This window comes from Molothrus ater, chromosome 5 (assembly GCF_012460135.2).
Source record: "Molothrus ater isolate BHLD 08-10-18 breed brown headed cowbird chromosome 5, BPBGC_Mater_1.1, whole genome shotgun sequence".
NCBI classification, from domain to species: domain Eukaryota; kingdom Metazoa; phylum Chordata; class Aves; order Passeriformes; family Icteridae; genus Molothrus; species Molothrus ater.
In genome coordinates, this window is record NC_050482.2 from 56,924,164 (window position 1) to 56,941,340 (window position 17,177).

General features: G+C 39.4%; 1 protein-coding gene across 1 annotated transcript in view; it reads left to right on the forward strand.

Annotated features, from left to right (window-relative positions):
- GYS2 (glycogen synthase 2) overlaps positions 1-17,177 on the forward strand; it is a 42,280-nt gene that overhangs the window by 22,007 nt on the left and 3,096 nt on the right. Inside the window, exons 6-14 of the mRNA XM_036404995.1 lie at positions 3,910-4,027; positions 4,433-4,553; positions 7,185-7,291; positions 9,314-9,373; positions 10,029-10,107; positions 10,633-10,746; positions 13,110-13,236; positions 14,511-14,606; positions 16,386-16,549. Coding sequence (XP_036260888.1) covers positions 3,910-4,027; positions 4,433-4,553; positions 7,185-7,291; positions 9,314-9,373; positions 10,029-10,107; positions 10,633-10,746; positions 13,110-13,236; positions 14,511-14,606; positions 16,386-16,549 — 986 coding nt within the window. The remainder of the gene's footprint in view (positions 1-3,909; positions 4,028-4,432; positions 4,554-7,184; positions 7,292-9,313; positions 9,374-10,028; positions 10,108-10,632; positions 10,747-13,109; positions 13,237-14,510; positions 14,607-16,385; positions 16,550-17,177) is intronic.

Below are 17,177 nucleotides of genomic sequence, written 5' to 3' on the forward strand. Positions count from 1 at the left end.
TTTCCATGGATGTTAGGCTTTTTTTTGCCAGGACTCCTCAACTTCAGGAATTTGGTCTGTGGCAGGGTTTTCCTGATTTTAGAACTGAACCATGATAAGCTTCATATAGATAAAATATCTTCTATTAGGCCAACAAGTAGAGCTTGAAAAATAGTTCTGTGCTCAATAATTTGTCTGGTTTTCCTCTTGATATTAGTCTCATAAAATACGAAGCTTAGAAACCTTGTCTTGTTCCATGCATAGATTTTGAGTAAGCTCGTGATCCCAGTTTGATGTGTTATCAAATTTCTCTTTAAATCATCTCAGTGCTTTATAGGGATAGATCCCAATACTCCATCTGCAGGTAAGCAGCATGAGGGAAAACTGCACAACAGTTTTGGAGACTGTTTAGCAGGTGTGTTGGTATCTTGGTTATTTTAAATTAAACAGTGCTCAAATTATTGTTTTTGTTTAAGCTTGTTTTTTTGTTTTATTTTGGGGGTTTAGTTGTTTATTTGGGGGATTTTTTGCTTACTCTTTGTAGAGTTGTTGGTTGATTTGCAGTGCTGATTATAGTTTGGGATTGTTATCCTGGTTAACTTCAATGATTCAAGCCACACGGTGGTTCCTGAACCCAAAAAAAATGAACCTTTGCCTCATTCCTGACTAGCTGTCAATAGGATGGTGGATCTAGATTATCGTTTTCATTTTATTTTAAGCACAAAACCATGTCTTAAAAGTCACTGAAGTTCAGTCATTTAAACTGGAATATCTCTGAAAGGCCTTGATTTTTACAAAGTGCAGACACTCTGAAAATCAGACTTTTAAAGCTTTTTTTATATAGGCATGACACTTCTCCCCACCACAGCTACCATTGAAAATCATAGTCTGTGTTTTGGGATTTTAGGAGACTGAAATGAGTCTGAATCCAGTTTAATTTGGGGAAGAAAATCTCCAGACTGCTCACAGATAAAACATCAGTTGAAGCTGAAGAGAATTCCATGCACAGAGATTCACAGGCCTGAGCTTTTTGTGATTATTCTTGCAACTTTGAAGAAACCAAGTAAATATACTTAATGTTTGGGTTAAAAAAACTACTGACAGATGTCATGCTTCATGTTGATACAGCTAGAAAGAAATTCAGTAGAAATTGTCACCCCAAATCCTAAGAGATGACTCTAAGTGGAAAGTATGTTCTGATGGGAATAAGTACTTTAATAGTTTCCCTGAATCCAAGACCACAAATAAACTGTGCAGGAACCTATTCTCACACTATTTAGTCTCTCTGAAGTTGTGAAATCTGCATAGACATTGATTTCTTGAAACGCCCATCAGTCCTTCAGTAGGTCATTAAGCTTGCTAAGGAACAAGAATACTGAAAGCATGTGTGCATTTCTCTATCGACTTTAAAAATAAACCTTTAAAAGGAGGATGCTGAATTAGCACAATTACATTTTATTTGCATTTATTGAGACAAAAACTTTTCAAATAAATTGTTAGTTAAAAATAACTCAGAAATGTGCTAAATTGAGCTGTCTCTGCTACTCCACTTTAACATCAAACTTGGATTATAATTTAAATTATAAATCTCATCACTTGGAGAAGTCCCTTTAAAATTTAATAAACCTAATTGCATAGAGAACTTTTGCAGTGAGACAAAGGCCAATTTACCAGTCTAAACCTGGCAGAATGACTGCTTGCATTGTGCTGATCCCACTTGCTGCAGTTGTTATGTGATCAACAATTTATCAAACCATATTTGTCAAAAGCTTGAGTATATTTGACTTATCGAGCAGGATTTTGTCAGTGATCATGTTATATTTTTGTGATTTGAAAAATGGTGTTATGGGATTTCTAATGTTTTCACTTAGATATGGAACATATTTCTCATTAGCATATTCTCATTAGCAACTTTGAATCAAAATTCCAAGAGATTCAGGTATCAGTTGAGTTCAAGATCTAGGCTTCCTATCTGTATGTATTTGATCAAAATCATAGATGGAAACTCTGAAAAAAGTACAAGTCAATTCTAACTGTTAGTGATCTATCAAGAGAAAACTTAATTCTGTGCTAACATTACTTAAATCATGCCAGTTTCTTTCCTATAAATACAGAAGTTAAAACATTCTGGTTTGACCTACTTGGGACAATTTTTCACGCAAAAATATGATTTCATTAAACAACAAGAACAGCAACAAAAGCAAAAAAACAAAACAAAACAACCAACCAAACAAAAAAAACAGCATAGGGTCCAAACTCTCTTCCATCACTTCGTCCCTCACACATGTTCAAAATATTTCTGTGTGTTGAGCAGAAATAGTGAACTAGATTCTTTGGGCCACCACATTTGTCATGCATCTCAAAGCCTTAAACAAGAGATGGATGGAGCCCCAGTCCTCATGAAAGGCTAAATGAAGCTGCAGTTAAACCAAAGGACATGGGAGTAGGTTATGCACAGGCTGCTGCTGGTGGGTGAGACTCTCCAAAACTCCCTGATAAATGAATGCGAGTGTGGAAAGAAGCCAGCCAGAAATAGCTGGGGAAGAGATTCTTCCTGTATTGGGAAGTCTTGGAGATGGCTGGAGTCTCAAAGCTCTGTCCTGCATGAGCCAGTTCTCTCACACAGAGCAAGGAACAGGTCAGAGAAAGGAGAAGGTGTGTTATTGGTAAAGACAGTGGAGGATGGTTGGTTCTGCTCTGTTACCTCCCCCCTGAGGTCTTTGTTCAGAGAATTCTTAACTGCTGGGCAGAAGAAGGTAAAAGCACAAGTTTTCTCCTCATGTTTACCAAGACTGGTCATTGAAAACCAAATCTTAAGTACCTAACAAGTAAAGATTTCCTGGTCTTTGGTTTCAGAATTGATATTCTAGAAACAGATCTATCAAGACTTTTGCTATTTCATGGTTACTACTAAAGGTTATATTTTCATCTGTTATAGTTTAACCTAGAGTGTTTCAGGACGTTTTCAAGTGAAAGTTTAACCACAGATCACTTACATGGCAGGGAAACATATATATTGCTGAAGCAGACTGTAATTCTCAAGGAAATAATCAAAAATGGCTGTGCCATTTGCATAATGTCAGGCAATTATCATAAAGTAGTATAAGTCTGTTTCAGTCAGTTATGTTGCCATGAAATACATCTGCTGAGGAACTGGCCTTCCCTTTCATTTTCATTCATAACCCAGTTCAAAGGACAGAAAATGGCATTCTTTCCATTTACTTGGACTGGATTTAGAGCAAGCCTTTGAATAGCTGCTGAGATCTACCAGGAAGGCTAAGAGTGACTGAATTTCAGTGCCTGTCCTCTGTGTATATCCCAAAACTCTACCTTTAAAATGCTGGAAATTAACAAATTTTAATGGTAAGATCCTTTAGAATCTTAGAGGAGAGCAGCAGTAAAAATGTAAAGAGTACTATTCCTTGGATGTTTTTAGGGGAATGCAACTGATTACTGTAAAGGGGCTGTTTTATAAAGGTTTCTTATATGCTCTCTTTTTTGATAAATCATCGGAAGTTTTGATAGAATGGACATCTTTTGTGCCATGCAGTAAACAAGGGCATAGCACAATTTCTTCTTCCAAGGGCTCTCAATCTGTAGTGATCGAGCAGGGAACAGTGATATCAAGGATAAAGAGGTAAAGGGCAAGTTGCACAACAAATGTATGGCTCAATGGAGACATTACTGGGGTCTTGACATGACAAAAGGACAGGGTCTACCCAGTGCTGAGGACAGGTGAAAGCTGCTTTGATGCTGCAGACAGTGCAGAGCCGCGTGCAAGAGCTTTGTGGAGGCAGTGCTGTTCCCCCCACCTTGAATAACATAAATACATAACCTGTTCACATAAATCTGAGAGACACATTGGTTCTTTCCTTAAAGATTTCTCTGACTCTGAAGATGTCTACCTCTGCCTTTTCTCTGCTTTTCCAGATGTTGTCACCCCAAATGGCTTGAACATTAAGAAATTTTCAGCAATGCATGAGTTTCAGAATTTGCATTCCATGTACAAGGCTAGGATCCAAGAGTTCATTCGAGGTCATTTCTATGGGTATGCTTTTACTTTTCAAACATTAGCAACGCTTGTCCAACACTATTTAAAGCAAGAACCAAAGCAGGAGGACTAACAAGTACTTCATAGAGGAGTGTAAATGTTGAAACCATCTTATTCAAATGGCTGTCTGGGATTTCTCAGTCAGAAGCTAAGGGAATTTTAGACACCAGATCTGACTCTACTTAACAGATTGTGATTTCAGACAGCAGATCTTGATCTGTTTGTTATTTACCCAAGATGCAGTTAGTCAGATTAAGATAGTCAATTTAAAGCACAGCAGAAAAGCCTCAGTTCCATTTTTCTCTGGGGATAATAAGTTCCTCCAGAATAGAAAGCTGTCATGTGTTTTATTTGATTGTATCTCGAGAAATACTTTGTTCTTGTCTGTTTTCTTGCTTTCAGCCACCTTGACTTCGATCTTGACAAAACCTTGTTTTTCTTCATTGCTGGGAGATATGAGTTTTCCAACAAAGGAGCTGATATGTTTCTAGAAGCCTTATCAAGATTAAACTTTTTGCTGAGGGTAAGAAAGCTTACACAGCTGTTGAAAGCATAGAGCTTATGCTCAAACTCACCATCCTGTGGAAGTCACCTATAAGAATTCCCTTTCAATACTCAGGTTTATAGGGAAGTAATTATGGGATATTCATAGTTTTCATAGGGCTCTCCTCCTGAACTATCAGAATATATGGTGATTTCACACAGTTTTAATTGATAGATTGGTTGTATAATTGAAAATAATTGATTACATAGTTCAAGAAATTAATCCATGGTTGCCTCCCTGGTTTTTAGAGAGAAGTAATGAAAATAGTATTCTAGGGTTTACCCTGATGGCTTACATATTATAATGGAAATAAAAGTAAGCCTTTAAAGCTGCATTTTAAAAACATCCTTTTAAGCAAATTCCTTAATTTGTTAGAACCTGTTTATGATCTTTTAAATCTCTGCTACCCCACTGGATGGGAATTGTTGCATTAAAATTCACAGAGTGACAGTGGTGTGGTGCAAAGCAATGGGAAGCCGTTCAGGTCTCTATGGTTCTGTTTCCTTAGCTACAAAATTGATGCAGTGTTTCTAAATGTCTTTATGGAGTACTTCAATGAAGATAAGAGCAAGGCCTTGTTAAAAATCACACAGCAGAGCACTTACTACCTACAATTGAAAATGTCTCCATTGTGTCCCAAAGACTAATAATTGAAAAGAAAACCCAGAAAAAATGCTAATAATGCTAATTGGTTTCAGTCATTTGGCATTTAGCTGTTGTCCTAGACTCTGTCCTTTGTACTCTTAACAGTTGAATAGTATGGAAAATCTGGATAAAAGTTATGGTACTGCTCTGTCAGCAGGGATGAAAGAATCACTAATGTTCAAAGCCCTAAGTACAATTGTTCTACCACCACCTTCTATTATTATGGCATTTAGTGCCTCTGGATTTCCTAGAAATTCTTAATCCCTTCATTCACACAGATCACCTCACAGAACTAAGTATTTCTTCCACAACAGAAATCAGCTGTTTGGCTGTGCTGTGCAACATCAGCCACCTGTTAATGGCATTTTCATGGCTGTCACCTGTGAATGCTGGTAACGTGGAAGGTCTTGTGCGATAAGAGGGAAAGAATTGCCTGAGCAGTTATTGCAGCAATCTCTTACTGCAGCTAATGATTTATATCATAGAATCATAAAATCTTTAGGGCTTCAAAAGACTTCCAAGATCATTGAGTCCAACCTTTGGCCAATCACCCATTTGTCAATTAGACCATGGCACTAAGAGCCATGTCCAGTTGTTTACTGAGCACTTCCCATGGAGGGTGAATTCCACCACCTCGCTGGGCAGCCCCTTCCACTGCCTGATCACCCTTTCTGTGAAGTTCTTCCTGATGACATCCATGGTAAACAAGGCTGATAGAAATTAAAGGAAACAGGCTAGTTTTCCCAGGCTCTACAGAGCAGTGTACTGTTTCTTCTCCCAGAAACTGAGCCTGGATTTATTCCATTATTCTTCCAGTGTGGATGCCGACATCTGATTGGCTGTTCTAACAACACTTGCTCTGTAATTAATTCAAGAGGTAATTCCATTGGGAATAGTAGACTACCAGTACTAATTACAAGTCTGGAAATGGTGGTACTTCCTAAACATGTCTCAGTATTGTGCCTGAACCTTAAAAGTACATACCATTGCATGATATTGTTTTATTTTACAAAGACATCTTCCTCTGCTGCTTGAAAACCTTACTAAAATTTTGCAAATAAAATATGGATGTTGGGAGAGATTGTTAATGCACACTAGGATTGTAGTATGATGGACTTGGAACCCACTTTGAAGAGAGGGAAGGGAAGAACATTAATTAACATAAACATGATAGATGACTTCCATAGGTTTTATTATACTATACATTTCCCTCTGTGTCAGTCTGAGAGAAGGCACACTATTGAATGGTTTTGTATCTAAAATTTGAAATGGAGGCAATTCAAAGTAATTTAATTTTTACAGCTCTGTACAGAGTTCACCCTTAGCTTTTCATTAAACAGTTGCTGAGAGGAGTAAAACCTCATTCATGCAGCAATGAATGGACCTGGTATTTTGAACCTTTTCCATGCACAGGAGAAACTAGCAAGTGAAACCACCTAGAAATAAAGGGTCAGAATTCACAGCAAGTGCTTTCTGCCTTTGAAATAGCTGGATGGGAGAGATGGGCAAGAAGTTACTTGTGGCTTTTTACATGTCTGGCAGCTTCTTTGCCAGAGTTTCAGGTAGAAAATTGTTCTTTCTGCTGTAGGAATTCCCTCATATCATGCCTAGGCATACCTCAGATAGTAAACCAAACACTCACTCCTTTGAGCCAGCACAGTTTGTGTCAGGTGAGAAAGTGTGTAGGACTTTTATTTTTCTGCAGTTTATGTGCTCAGCCAAAGTGAAGTTCTCTAAACCATGAGAGCTCAGGAAGATTTGATTGCCCAAATTGAAACTGGGTGACATCTCTGTCTTGATCTCTGATTTGACAAAACTTTGTTTGTAGCAAAAGCTACAAGATCTGAGCCTTCCTGGAAAACCAAAGTGCATTTGGCGTTTCCTGTGACTAATTCTTAAAGTTGGCTGTGATACCCTGTATCAGATTTTTTTATTTTAAATTGCTCTTCATTTCTTGTCATGTAGGTTCACAAGGCTGATGTTACAGTTATCGTGTTCTTCATCATGCCAGCAAAAACCAACAATTTCAATGTGGAAACCTTGAAAGGACAAGCAGTCCGGAAGCAGCTCTGGTAATTGCCATTCCCACTCTGGTACAGTCTGGTGGGGACTCATGCAAAAGTCTCAGCTGGGGAATGCTCCTTCTTTTTGCTACAGCTGAGGGTTGTGGGTAATTAGAATGTGTTTCAGACGTGAAAGAGATAGGAAAGATAAATAAGGTCAAATATTTCTTCTTTTAGGTCTGTTGTTTTTTTTTTTTTTTTTTGTCAACAGTTATTTTTAGTTAACTTGTGTTGTCATTCTATTAGCAAGTAGTACTTGTAGCAACAAAGACAAATGCTCTAGAAAATCCAGTGTTCTGAATGTTTTCTGGATGTTTCTGGTACTCCCTTTGGATGTGCCACAGAGCTCCCACAAAATAAAGACTGCCTGCTCATTTTTCACAGTGAGCTTCTCTCACTGTGAGGAGTGAATAATTAAAGACTGCCTGCTCCTTTTTAACAGTAAGCTTCTCTGTGGGAAAAAGAAATTAATTACACATCTTCTTTTATTTAAAAATATGGAAATTGCACTGTGTGATCCAGCAGATTAGCAGTTGATAATTGTCTATAATTTTCTATATGGACTACAACAAGCAGTGGCCATAACCAAGTAGTGAAACTTACAGCTATAAAAGGAAAATTGTCACAGTCCTACTTATTTTGCAACTTTTCAAAAAAAAAAAAAAGCAAAGCAGGAGCAGGATTAACCTTCACCTCACTTTAACTGCTGTGTGATTCTGTATCAGAAAAAACTGCTTTCAGCTGTTCTTCTCTGAGAAAAGCAGAAGACCCTCTGCATCACTGTATGCAGCATTATCATGGTCATAATCATAATCAGGATAAACCCACCTGCTAGCAGTATTTCATAATAGTATCAAATGATTCTCAGGATGCCACAGAAATTAAAGACAAGAAGAGGTTGGCACTTATACAGGAATACAGCATTTAGAAATTAATATGTGAAGGCTGACTTGGGGTATAAAATCCTTCTTTTCCTCTGCTTGCTTCTGGAAAAGCAGTCTATCCCATCTGGGTTAAATTTTAGATATTTTGCATGGCAATCTATAAAAGTATAGTTATGTGGGAATGATCCTGCTGGGGTTTGGATCAGTGTGGCTTAACATTTGGCTGCTTCACAACTCACCCAAAATTGACTTATCCACTCTTGTGTCTATGTGAGCTGGGAAAGAGCACCTAAAAACAGGTATGTGGATTCCCAGCTTGGTAAAGTTTAAGATTTCACTTAACAAGTTTCGTTTTTGCCTAAAGTATAACTAGAAATCAGAAAGGCAGAAAAGGTTCTGTGAAGTGGAAACTTCACTCTCAGTAGATTCACTCAAACTTAGAGTGCACTTGCTGTTTTGACAACAGAACTTTTTGCCACGGGCAGAATGATAAAAATTACTCTTTGCATGCAGAACAGGGGTTCACTGGAGTTCTTCCTTAGCTAAAATATAACATCTGTCTGACATAGGCCTCATTATTGGCTTAAAACTTGGCCTGAGCTTTTCAGGAAGTTTTTTTTGTTTTGCAAACTAAGACAACTACCTTTAAGTCTATCACTTGTTTCCAAAAGTCTGTGAGTTGGGAAATAGGGCAGAAAGTGAAGGGGGAAGCTTGCTTTGAAAACTGCTATTTGTTTAATTCTTATATCTTGCATCTCTCTTCCAGGTCAAGAGAAGCTGGAGCTCTCTCTGTCCTTTATTAATGATCATGTTGCAGTACTTAGGGTCATATATATGCTCTTTTTTTTCACAGCTGGCATGTGGTCTACTGATCAGAGAAGAGAGCTAGAAGGAATCCCTAGTAAAGCCTGCCCCTGGCTTTCCCAGTGCACTCATCTGTAGGTGTAGGTTAAATCCTCAGCTCTGCTGGAATCCTTCAGCACAACTGCTGGCTGGATGAAAGAGCTTAGAGAACCAGACCTCTGTCTGCTTCTGCATCCCGGGTTCCATCAGTCTATCAGTTCAATTTCCAGTAGCAGGAATCTCTTCTATACTGTCTTTGTCCTGGATTCTCCTGTTTTATATGTATATTTATTTATCTTCCTAGGGACACTGCACAGTCTGTGAAAGAAAAGTTTGGAAGGAAACTCTACAATGCCTTGCTGAAGTGAGTGAATAAGTTGCTTTGCTCTGCCTTGCAGAGCCTCATGTTCAGGTGGCTTTACTTGTGCTGTTTCTGTGCTTTTGCTCTTCATGTAAGGGATTTTGACATCCATAGGAGGGCATGGTAGGAAGATATGGGACCATAAACAGGATACTTGTTTAACAGGCAAATCACAGAGAAAAAAAATAAAGGTTCCAACAGCTTGTAGTGGAAAGACTCTTAAGAGACACGGGGTTGTCTAAGTAACACAAAGGCTTATTCACTGTCAAAAACTGGCTACTTCAGCTTAAAAAAATCACCAGAGACAAAGTATAATGTGTTAGTGATTCAGTCATATAGTTTCAGAAGACAGTTGGAAGTGAATGACCCAAAGCACAGGTGAGATGACTGTAACTTCAGTAAAAACAAGCTATGTCCAAAAAACAGAAGAAAGCAATTCTTTAGCTTTTTTTTCAAAAGCTAATTAGGAGATCAGCAAGTATGTGGGAGAACACAATATAGGGAATATAGAAGGGCCATGAAAACAAAGGAAAGGTTCATCTTGATATCAGCAAACTTCAGATCAGACCTTGTTGGCCATTTCTTCATTTTCTTTACAAAAAGGAATCATTTGGTAAAGGAATCATTTGGTAAAATTGGTTGCATGTTTCCTTTGCAGAGGAGAAATCCCAGACCTGAACAAGATTCTTGACCGAGATGACATAAGCATTATGAAAAGAGCCATCTTTTCAACTCAGGTCAGAAAATATGTTATTTGTGTAAACATCTAATCAAAATAATGAATGTGATGATGTAAAAGGATTGAGTATGGCATATAGCAATATGTGTGCATTGAGAAGAAGTTTTCAGCAAATACACTTCTCATCAGTAACATCTAAAATCAGCTCTGATTGTTTTCAATGAGAGTATGACCCAAATGGACCTTTAGGGGAGTCCGTGGATATTGCTTCAGTCACGTGCATTCCTAATTCTTTTATTTTGAGCCGAGTGTGAACTTTGAGTTGTTCCTGAGCCTGGATTTTTCCACTTTTATTAAATATGTGAAATCAAATGCTAAGGAGATACAGCATTGACTAACAATCTTCAAAATTAAATGGTGGGCCCTTCTTAAAGTTAGTACAAATTAATTTATTTTGAGGTAAATTAAGCTTATTTACATCAATGACAAAATCTGTCACTGTCTTCCAGTAGCCTTAGGAAATGGCAACAGGACTGTTAGCCAAGAGTTTTTCTGATTTATGGATTGCCTTTTCTGTGCTCAGAGACACTCTCTGCCTCCAGTGACCACCCACAACATGATTGATGACAGCAATGACCCAATCCTCAACACCATCCGGCGCATTGGGCTGTTCAACAACCGCACAGACCGCGTGAAGGTGCGTTCTGGCTGCCTCATTTGAGACCCAAAATGGGATTTCTCTGAACATTCTCAGTCTGCATCACTAGCATGGGGAGTGCAGTTAAATTCTTGATAGGCGGTATTATACTGCTAGAGTACTTCTCTCCTCCTCCCTTTCCAGGAATAACAAGTTGTCACTGCACAGAGATCCTCAGGTGCTGTTTAGCCAAGCTGATTTCCAGTTAGAAATCTGAGGTTAGAGAGCTGTTTCCGTTGCTGCCTCCTGCACTGAATGAGTAGCTGCTAACTGCTGAAATCAAGAAAGTGCCATGAATCATTTGCACCCAGATAGAAAACTCTGACATGGAGTCACTTGCTTAAAACTGGAGGTCCAAAGTTTGAGCACAGACATTCCTGGAGTATTGATTCATCTCTTAAGAGCAACACCCTGATAGTAGCATTTTCTGTAAAAGATTAACCAGGGCTTTGAGCAGAAAGAATTCCTGTTCATGCCATGCTCATGTTTACATCACCTGTTGAAACTAAATTAGTGCAAATAAATCTTTTCCTTATTTCCATGTTTACTTTGTCAAACCACAGAAGTTATCAGCTTCTGCTTTCACAGGTCTGCCAAAGTTGTTTTTTTCCTGGCAGTCTCTGATATTCAAACTATGACTATCTCAACATCTATCTAGTCAAAGTTGAACCTAAAATTGCAAATTCTCCCTCTTCCAAACCTTTTCTTTAAAGCCAGATCCAAAGTACCTCTAACAATGACATATCAGTTATTCTCAGTTTCTTTTTAAACCCATGGCTATACCTAAGTAAATATTTTCTTATACTTCCTAGTTGCTTCTTCCTGGCTTAACATATGAGCATTAACTCCAATAAATTCTGGGATCATCATATGGTAATAATACACAAGATGTAACAAAAGTAGGGGGAAGGATGCACTGTGTATAGATGTAGTAAAAAATGCCTCAGAATCAACTGCTTGAAGGCTTTTAGCACCTAGGATATAACATAGCAGACATGATGATCTGCTTCTCAGCAGGTGTCAAGTTTGTAGAAATCTGTCATTACCACTGTAAAATTACCTCCTGCATGAACAGGCTTAATACTTAATAAGCTGAAAACCATTTAAAAAAACTTCTGTAAACTTCAAATTGAAAGTAATTTTGAGAGAGGTGCAACATATTCAGGCAGATACAGCTGGCATGTGAAAGATACCCTCAGCAATTCCAGTGAAATCACTGGGATCAACTAAGCTTGCAAAATGAGCTTACAGCCCATTTACTGGTTGAGTACATTCATTTGTTTACTCAAGTGAGTAGCATGACAATTTTATTAAGAAGGGATAAAAGCACATCCTGAGCATGGAATAATGGCTGTGGTATGTTCATGCAGGGAGATAAACCCAGAGCAGTTTAAACCATTCCCTCATGTTTCAACCTCCCGAAGCTGACTGGGCACCACATACAAGGCACTTCTCAACTTCTCTGCTGCTTCTAAGCAGCAGATTTGGGGCAGTAACCCCAAGCCCTGCAGAGTCATGCAGATAAATTAACTTTGGTCCTTAGAGGTGTCTTTCAGCAAGATTAATTAGGCACAGGTTTGTGGTGACAGGGCTATAATGTGTCTGCTTTCAAAATTCCATCCATTCGTGGGAGATCTGTTGAGTACAGTGAACATTCCTTTATCTCAGGGAGTGCTGTGAAGTTCAGAAGTGCTGTGTCTGTCTGAGGCCTCCTCCTAAAGAGACATCCCAATAAAATTATAGAATGATTTGTGTTGGAAGGGCCTTAGAGATAATTTCATTCCATCCCCCTGTCATGGGCAGGGACACCTTCCACTAGCCCAAGTTGCTCACAGCCCCATCCAGCCTGGCCTGGAACACTTCCAGGGATCCAGGGGCAGCCACAGCTTCTCTGGGCAACCTGTGCCAGGGCCTCAGCACCCTCACAGGGGAGAATTTCTTCCTGATATCCAATCTTAACCTGCTCTCTGAGAGTGTGAAGCCATTCCCCCTTGTCCTGTCACTGTCCAGGCCTTTGTAAATCTTCCATACCTATGTACAAGAGACCAAATCTTGCTAAATGCCACAGCCTTAGGCCTAATTCTCAATGCATGTGGGCCTCCTTGGTGAAGAAAGATAAAGCCAAATACCTGTCCAGTGAAAAGGGGGTTCATCGTCAGTCCCATTTCCAGGACAAGAGTGCACATAGGCAGGATGTGTTGTAGTATGGGCAGTGGGGTAGATAACAGATGGATGGCCAAAGGAGGTGTTGTCCAGATACTTAGAAAAAGACCAGGGTGAATAAAGGTGCCTAAGCTTATTGATAATTGAAATATATCAATGATGGTTTTCTTTTACCTCTAACATAAGTTTTGAATATCCAGGTGATCCTACATCCAGAGTTTCTTTCTTCAACAAGCCCCTTGCTGCCCTTGGACTATGAGGAGTTTGTTAGAGGCTGCCACCTTGGTGTATTCCCATCATACTATGAACCCTGGGGCTACACTCCAGGTAGGAATTTTGTATCCTTAACTAGCACAGAAAGATGAACACCCATTCTGTTGATGCAGCCAGTTCCTTCCGAAGTGCTGCAAAAACTCTTTAAACTCTGTTTCCTCTGCCATGCAAAGGTCTTACTGCTGGCAAAACTGTCCCTGCAGTTTCTCTTTCCCATACTAATATGTAATCTTTTGATTTTTGATGGCTTTAGAACAAGAAATAATTTTAAAAACTTAATTCTTGGTTGAAGGATTTTTAAAAAAGATGTGCAGGAATGTGAATATTAAAAAAAGCAGGGCAAGAAATCTGATGCTGCCAGCTGACATAGTTCAGTGGATTTAATTCAAGATAACAAGTTTGAGAGAATTATGTAATACCATAGCTATTATTTAACAGAAATACATGCAGTGATAGTGAATCTCATTGAATTAACTGGAAATTTCTAAAAATGCAGAGAGCATATAGATTCTGACTTAAAATATGCTCTTTGTCAATACTAATTTGTGTCTCCCAGAAACAAAGACTACTTTTTAAAGGTATAACTATTTTATAGACACGAGTTTTATTGTCATATGAGTGAAGGCCATGTAGAAGTCTCTGTGCTTTTTTAAGACTAGAGTCTGCATGCTGGTGTAGGTTAGGCTTAGGCTCCTTGGCAAAAACGTTTTAAGGAGGGTAAGCAATTATCCTTACTCATGGATGCGACAGAAAAAACTACAAAACATCCATACATTTTCTGATTTTATAAAACTAGCTCCACATCTACTGTGAATGAAGTCCTGAGTTAATCATGGGGTTTGGTGTTTTGGGGTGGGATTTTTATTTTGGAGGGTTTTATTCCCTGCTATAGAGACCTGTTGGCAAACTATCGAAATCCAAAGTTTGATATGCTCCTGCCCCGAAGAGATTCAGTTTCGTAAAGAGTTGTGAACAACTAATGAACATAGGTGTACATTAGGCTCCAGTTTAAAATCCACATAGTCCTGACCGTGTATTGGAGTTCTCTGTTTTGAAACTGCACTCCCAGAAAGTTTTCAGTTTAGCTGCTCTGAAACACAAACATATGTTTGCAAACACAGGGTGAATTTTGTTTTAAAATTTCTTTTTATATTTTTTCCAATAATCCACAACAAAACATTATTATAGTTTTCACTTGACATTTTCAGAGCAGCTTTATTGTTATGGGACTTTCTGTCTGCCTGTTCTGTTTTTTTTTTCCCCTCATAAAGGTGAAACCATTGCAGGTGTATTGTCCTGAAACCCTCTTTGCCTGTTTCTTTCTGCAGCTGAGTGTACTGTGATGGGCATTCCCAGTGTAACCACAAACCTCTCTGGATTTGGCTGTTTCATGCAGGAACATGTTGCTGACCCAGAAGCTTATGGTAAGAGCTTTAACAGTATATCAAAATATCACCTCTGAGTTAGGAAAGCAAAAAGCACAGCAACCATGCTGTTACCCTCAAATTTGTGTTTCTCTAGGACAAGGAAATGCATTAGGGGAATATATTCAGAGCTCTGAATATCTTGTTAAGTTGAACAAGTGATTTCAGCTTTCATATTTATCCAAACGCTTTACGGGTTATTTTTTTTTTGGTCTCCCTTTAACCTTTTGTTTTCCATATTCTTCCAAATTCATCACAGCTCATATCAGTCTGGAGTCTCCCAGCATTTCCCTTTAGTGCCTCTGGTTATAATGCTCTAAGCCTTCCAAAGAAGCTGGGAAAGTCTGCTCCTCTTAATAGTATGGGATTTGAGACCAGTGACATGACCCTCCCCAAACAAACATTAAATTACCATGTACACTTCAAAAAAAAAAAAAAAATCCTTGGAAATACAAGGAATCTACTTCAAATACTGATCTGCTCAGTTTCATTACTGGAGTGCCAATGCCTGGTATGTCAGGATGATTCTGCCTCTTGAGTCATCCTCTGCCTCAATAGCTCCTCCTTTTAGGGTTGATTGTCCCTGTTTTCCAACTGGTGCAGTTGTCACTAAAGCTGTGGCCTCCCCGAGGTACAGAGCAAGGCACAGCCCTCCCTGTCCTTTCCTCCTTGCTTAGCCAGGGCTGACTGGATGCCCCATATCTGGAAGTGTCCAAGGTCAGGCTGGATATAGCTCTGAGCAACCTGGGATAGTGGCAGGTGTCCCTGCCACGGCAGGGATTGGAACTTGATGATCTTTAAGGTCCGTTCCAGCCTGAACCATTCTATAATTCTGTGGTTCTGTGAATATGGAGTATATTCCCAAACTAGGGCCTCTTTCCAAGTACCTGGGCTTCTTTCCACAATCAGGCAGTGACAGCCTCACACTGCTGCTACCTTTGCCTGACCTAGAGGGAAGGGTTAGAGCTAGGTACAAAATCTAGATACACCTGCCTGGGTGAACATGTCTTTGAGACCCTCCAGAGAGACCACAGAACCCAGGTCACTTGCTCTTCTCTGCCAAAACATAGGTGTGAGTTGTATAAATTACTGTGCTGGTCCCAAGCACTTCATTAAGGTAGTTTTGCATCTCTCATGTCCATTAAGAGAGCTGCAAGGTCTGGCACCCTCTTCTTCCCAACATTCTGGTTTAAGGAGGGTGGCAAAAATAAAGTATTAATCTCAACAATGTAGAGGCAAAGTTTACCTCTGCCCTCTCTCTGCCAGAATTGTCTGTTGAATGATGTATGTGAGTTAGCTGTCTCTATGGAAACACTTGTATTTCTACAGAAAGCACAGCCTCTCTCCTACAGCCTGATTCTGGCCATCCACACTTGTGAATTCTACAGCAAGCTAGGAAAGCACTAGATTGATTATGTTTTCTTTAAGAAGTCAGTATTTTTTAAATTATGGGAAATAAAAATTATATATCTTTATCCAGAAACTCGAACCTTTTTGGACATACTTACACATCATCAACAAAGCCTCTGAGTTTTGAAGAATTTGCTGAATTTCAGCCTGAAAAGTAGAAAAAAGTAAAGTTTAAAAAAAATAACATATTTCTCTGCATCTCTCCATTTCATCAGAATGGTAACTAATGTTCCAGTTGTAGCTGTCTTTAACATTAAAAAGAATATACTGCATGTAACATTTGTCACCTGACAGAAGGTAGATTGGAGGTATAGGAGGTCAGATCCTATCTTCAGTCCCACTCACTTCGGCCTCCCTCGTGTCCCTCAGGGATCTACATTGTGGACAGGAGGTTCCGCTCGCCGGACGAGTCGTGCAACCAGCTGACCCAGTTCCTGTACGGGTTCTGCCAGCAGAACCGGCGCCAGAGGATCATCCAGAGGAACCGTACCGAGCGCCTCTCCGACCTCCTGGACTGGAAGTACCTGGGCAGGGTGTGTGAGAAAGAGTCATTAAAAATTCCAGGGTCATAGGCCTGGCCAGAGCCTTCAGCACGGTGCTGCTGTGTGAGGACACAGCCCCATGCTGAAATTCCCTTCTCCAGGGGGATAAAGGCAGAGCCTGCACATTTCAGTGTAATCCTTCCATGCTCCAGTGGCAAGGAGAGACTGAACGGGTTAGAGCAGAATCCAGTCACAACCACCAAGCTCTTGCTGGTGCTAAACACAATGTAAAAATCTGGTGGTGTTGGCAACACCTACACTAAGGAGGATTTGTGTTCCTAAGTCATCTGGACATTTTCAAAAATCCTTCCCATCCTCCATGAAATGTTGCTGGGCTCTGTGGCTCCTCAACACTCCATAACTACCTCTGTACTTTAAATGCAAAGTAGTGTTCTTAATTTGACACAGGGCACTACAGTACCACCTGATTCAGAAGACAGTAGTGAAGTATTGTTCTCAATTTTGCAGGACTAAAGAAGTGGATGCACATATATGAGTTTTGTAACTATTTTGGACCTTTTCCTACTCTGATACCTGTGTGTGAACCTTAGTATTTATATGGTTCCTAACACTGCATAAGATATAACGAGCTATTTTTTCTGTGCATGTGCTGCAAACT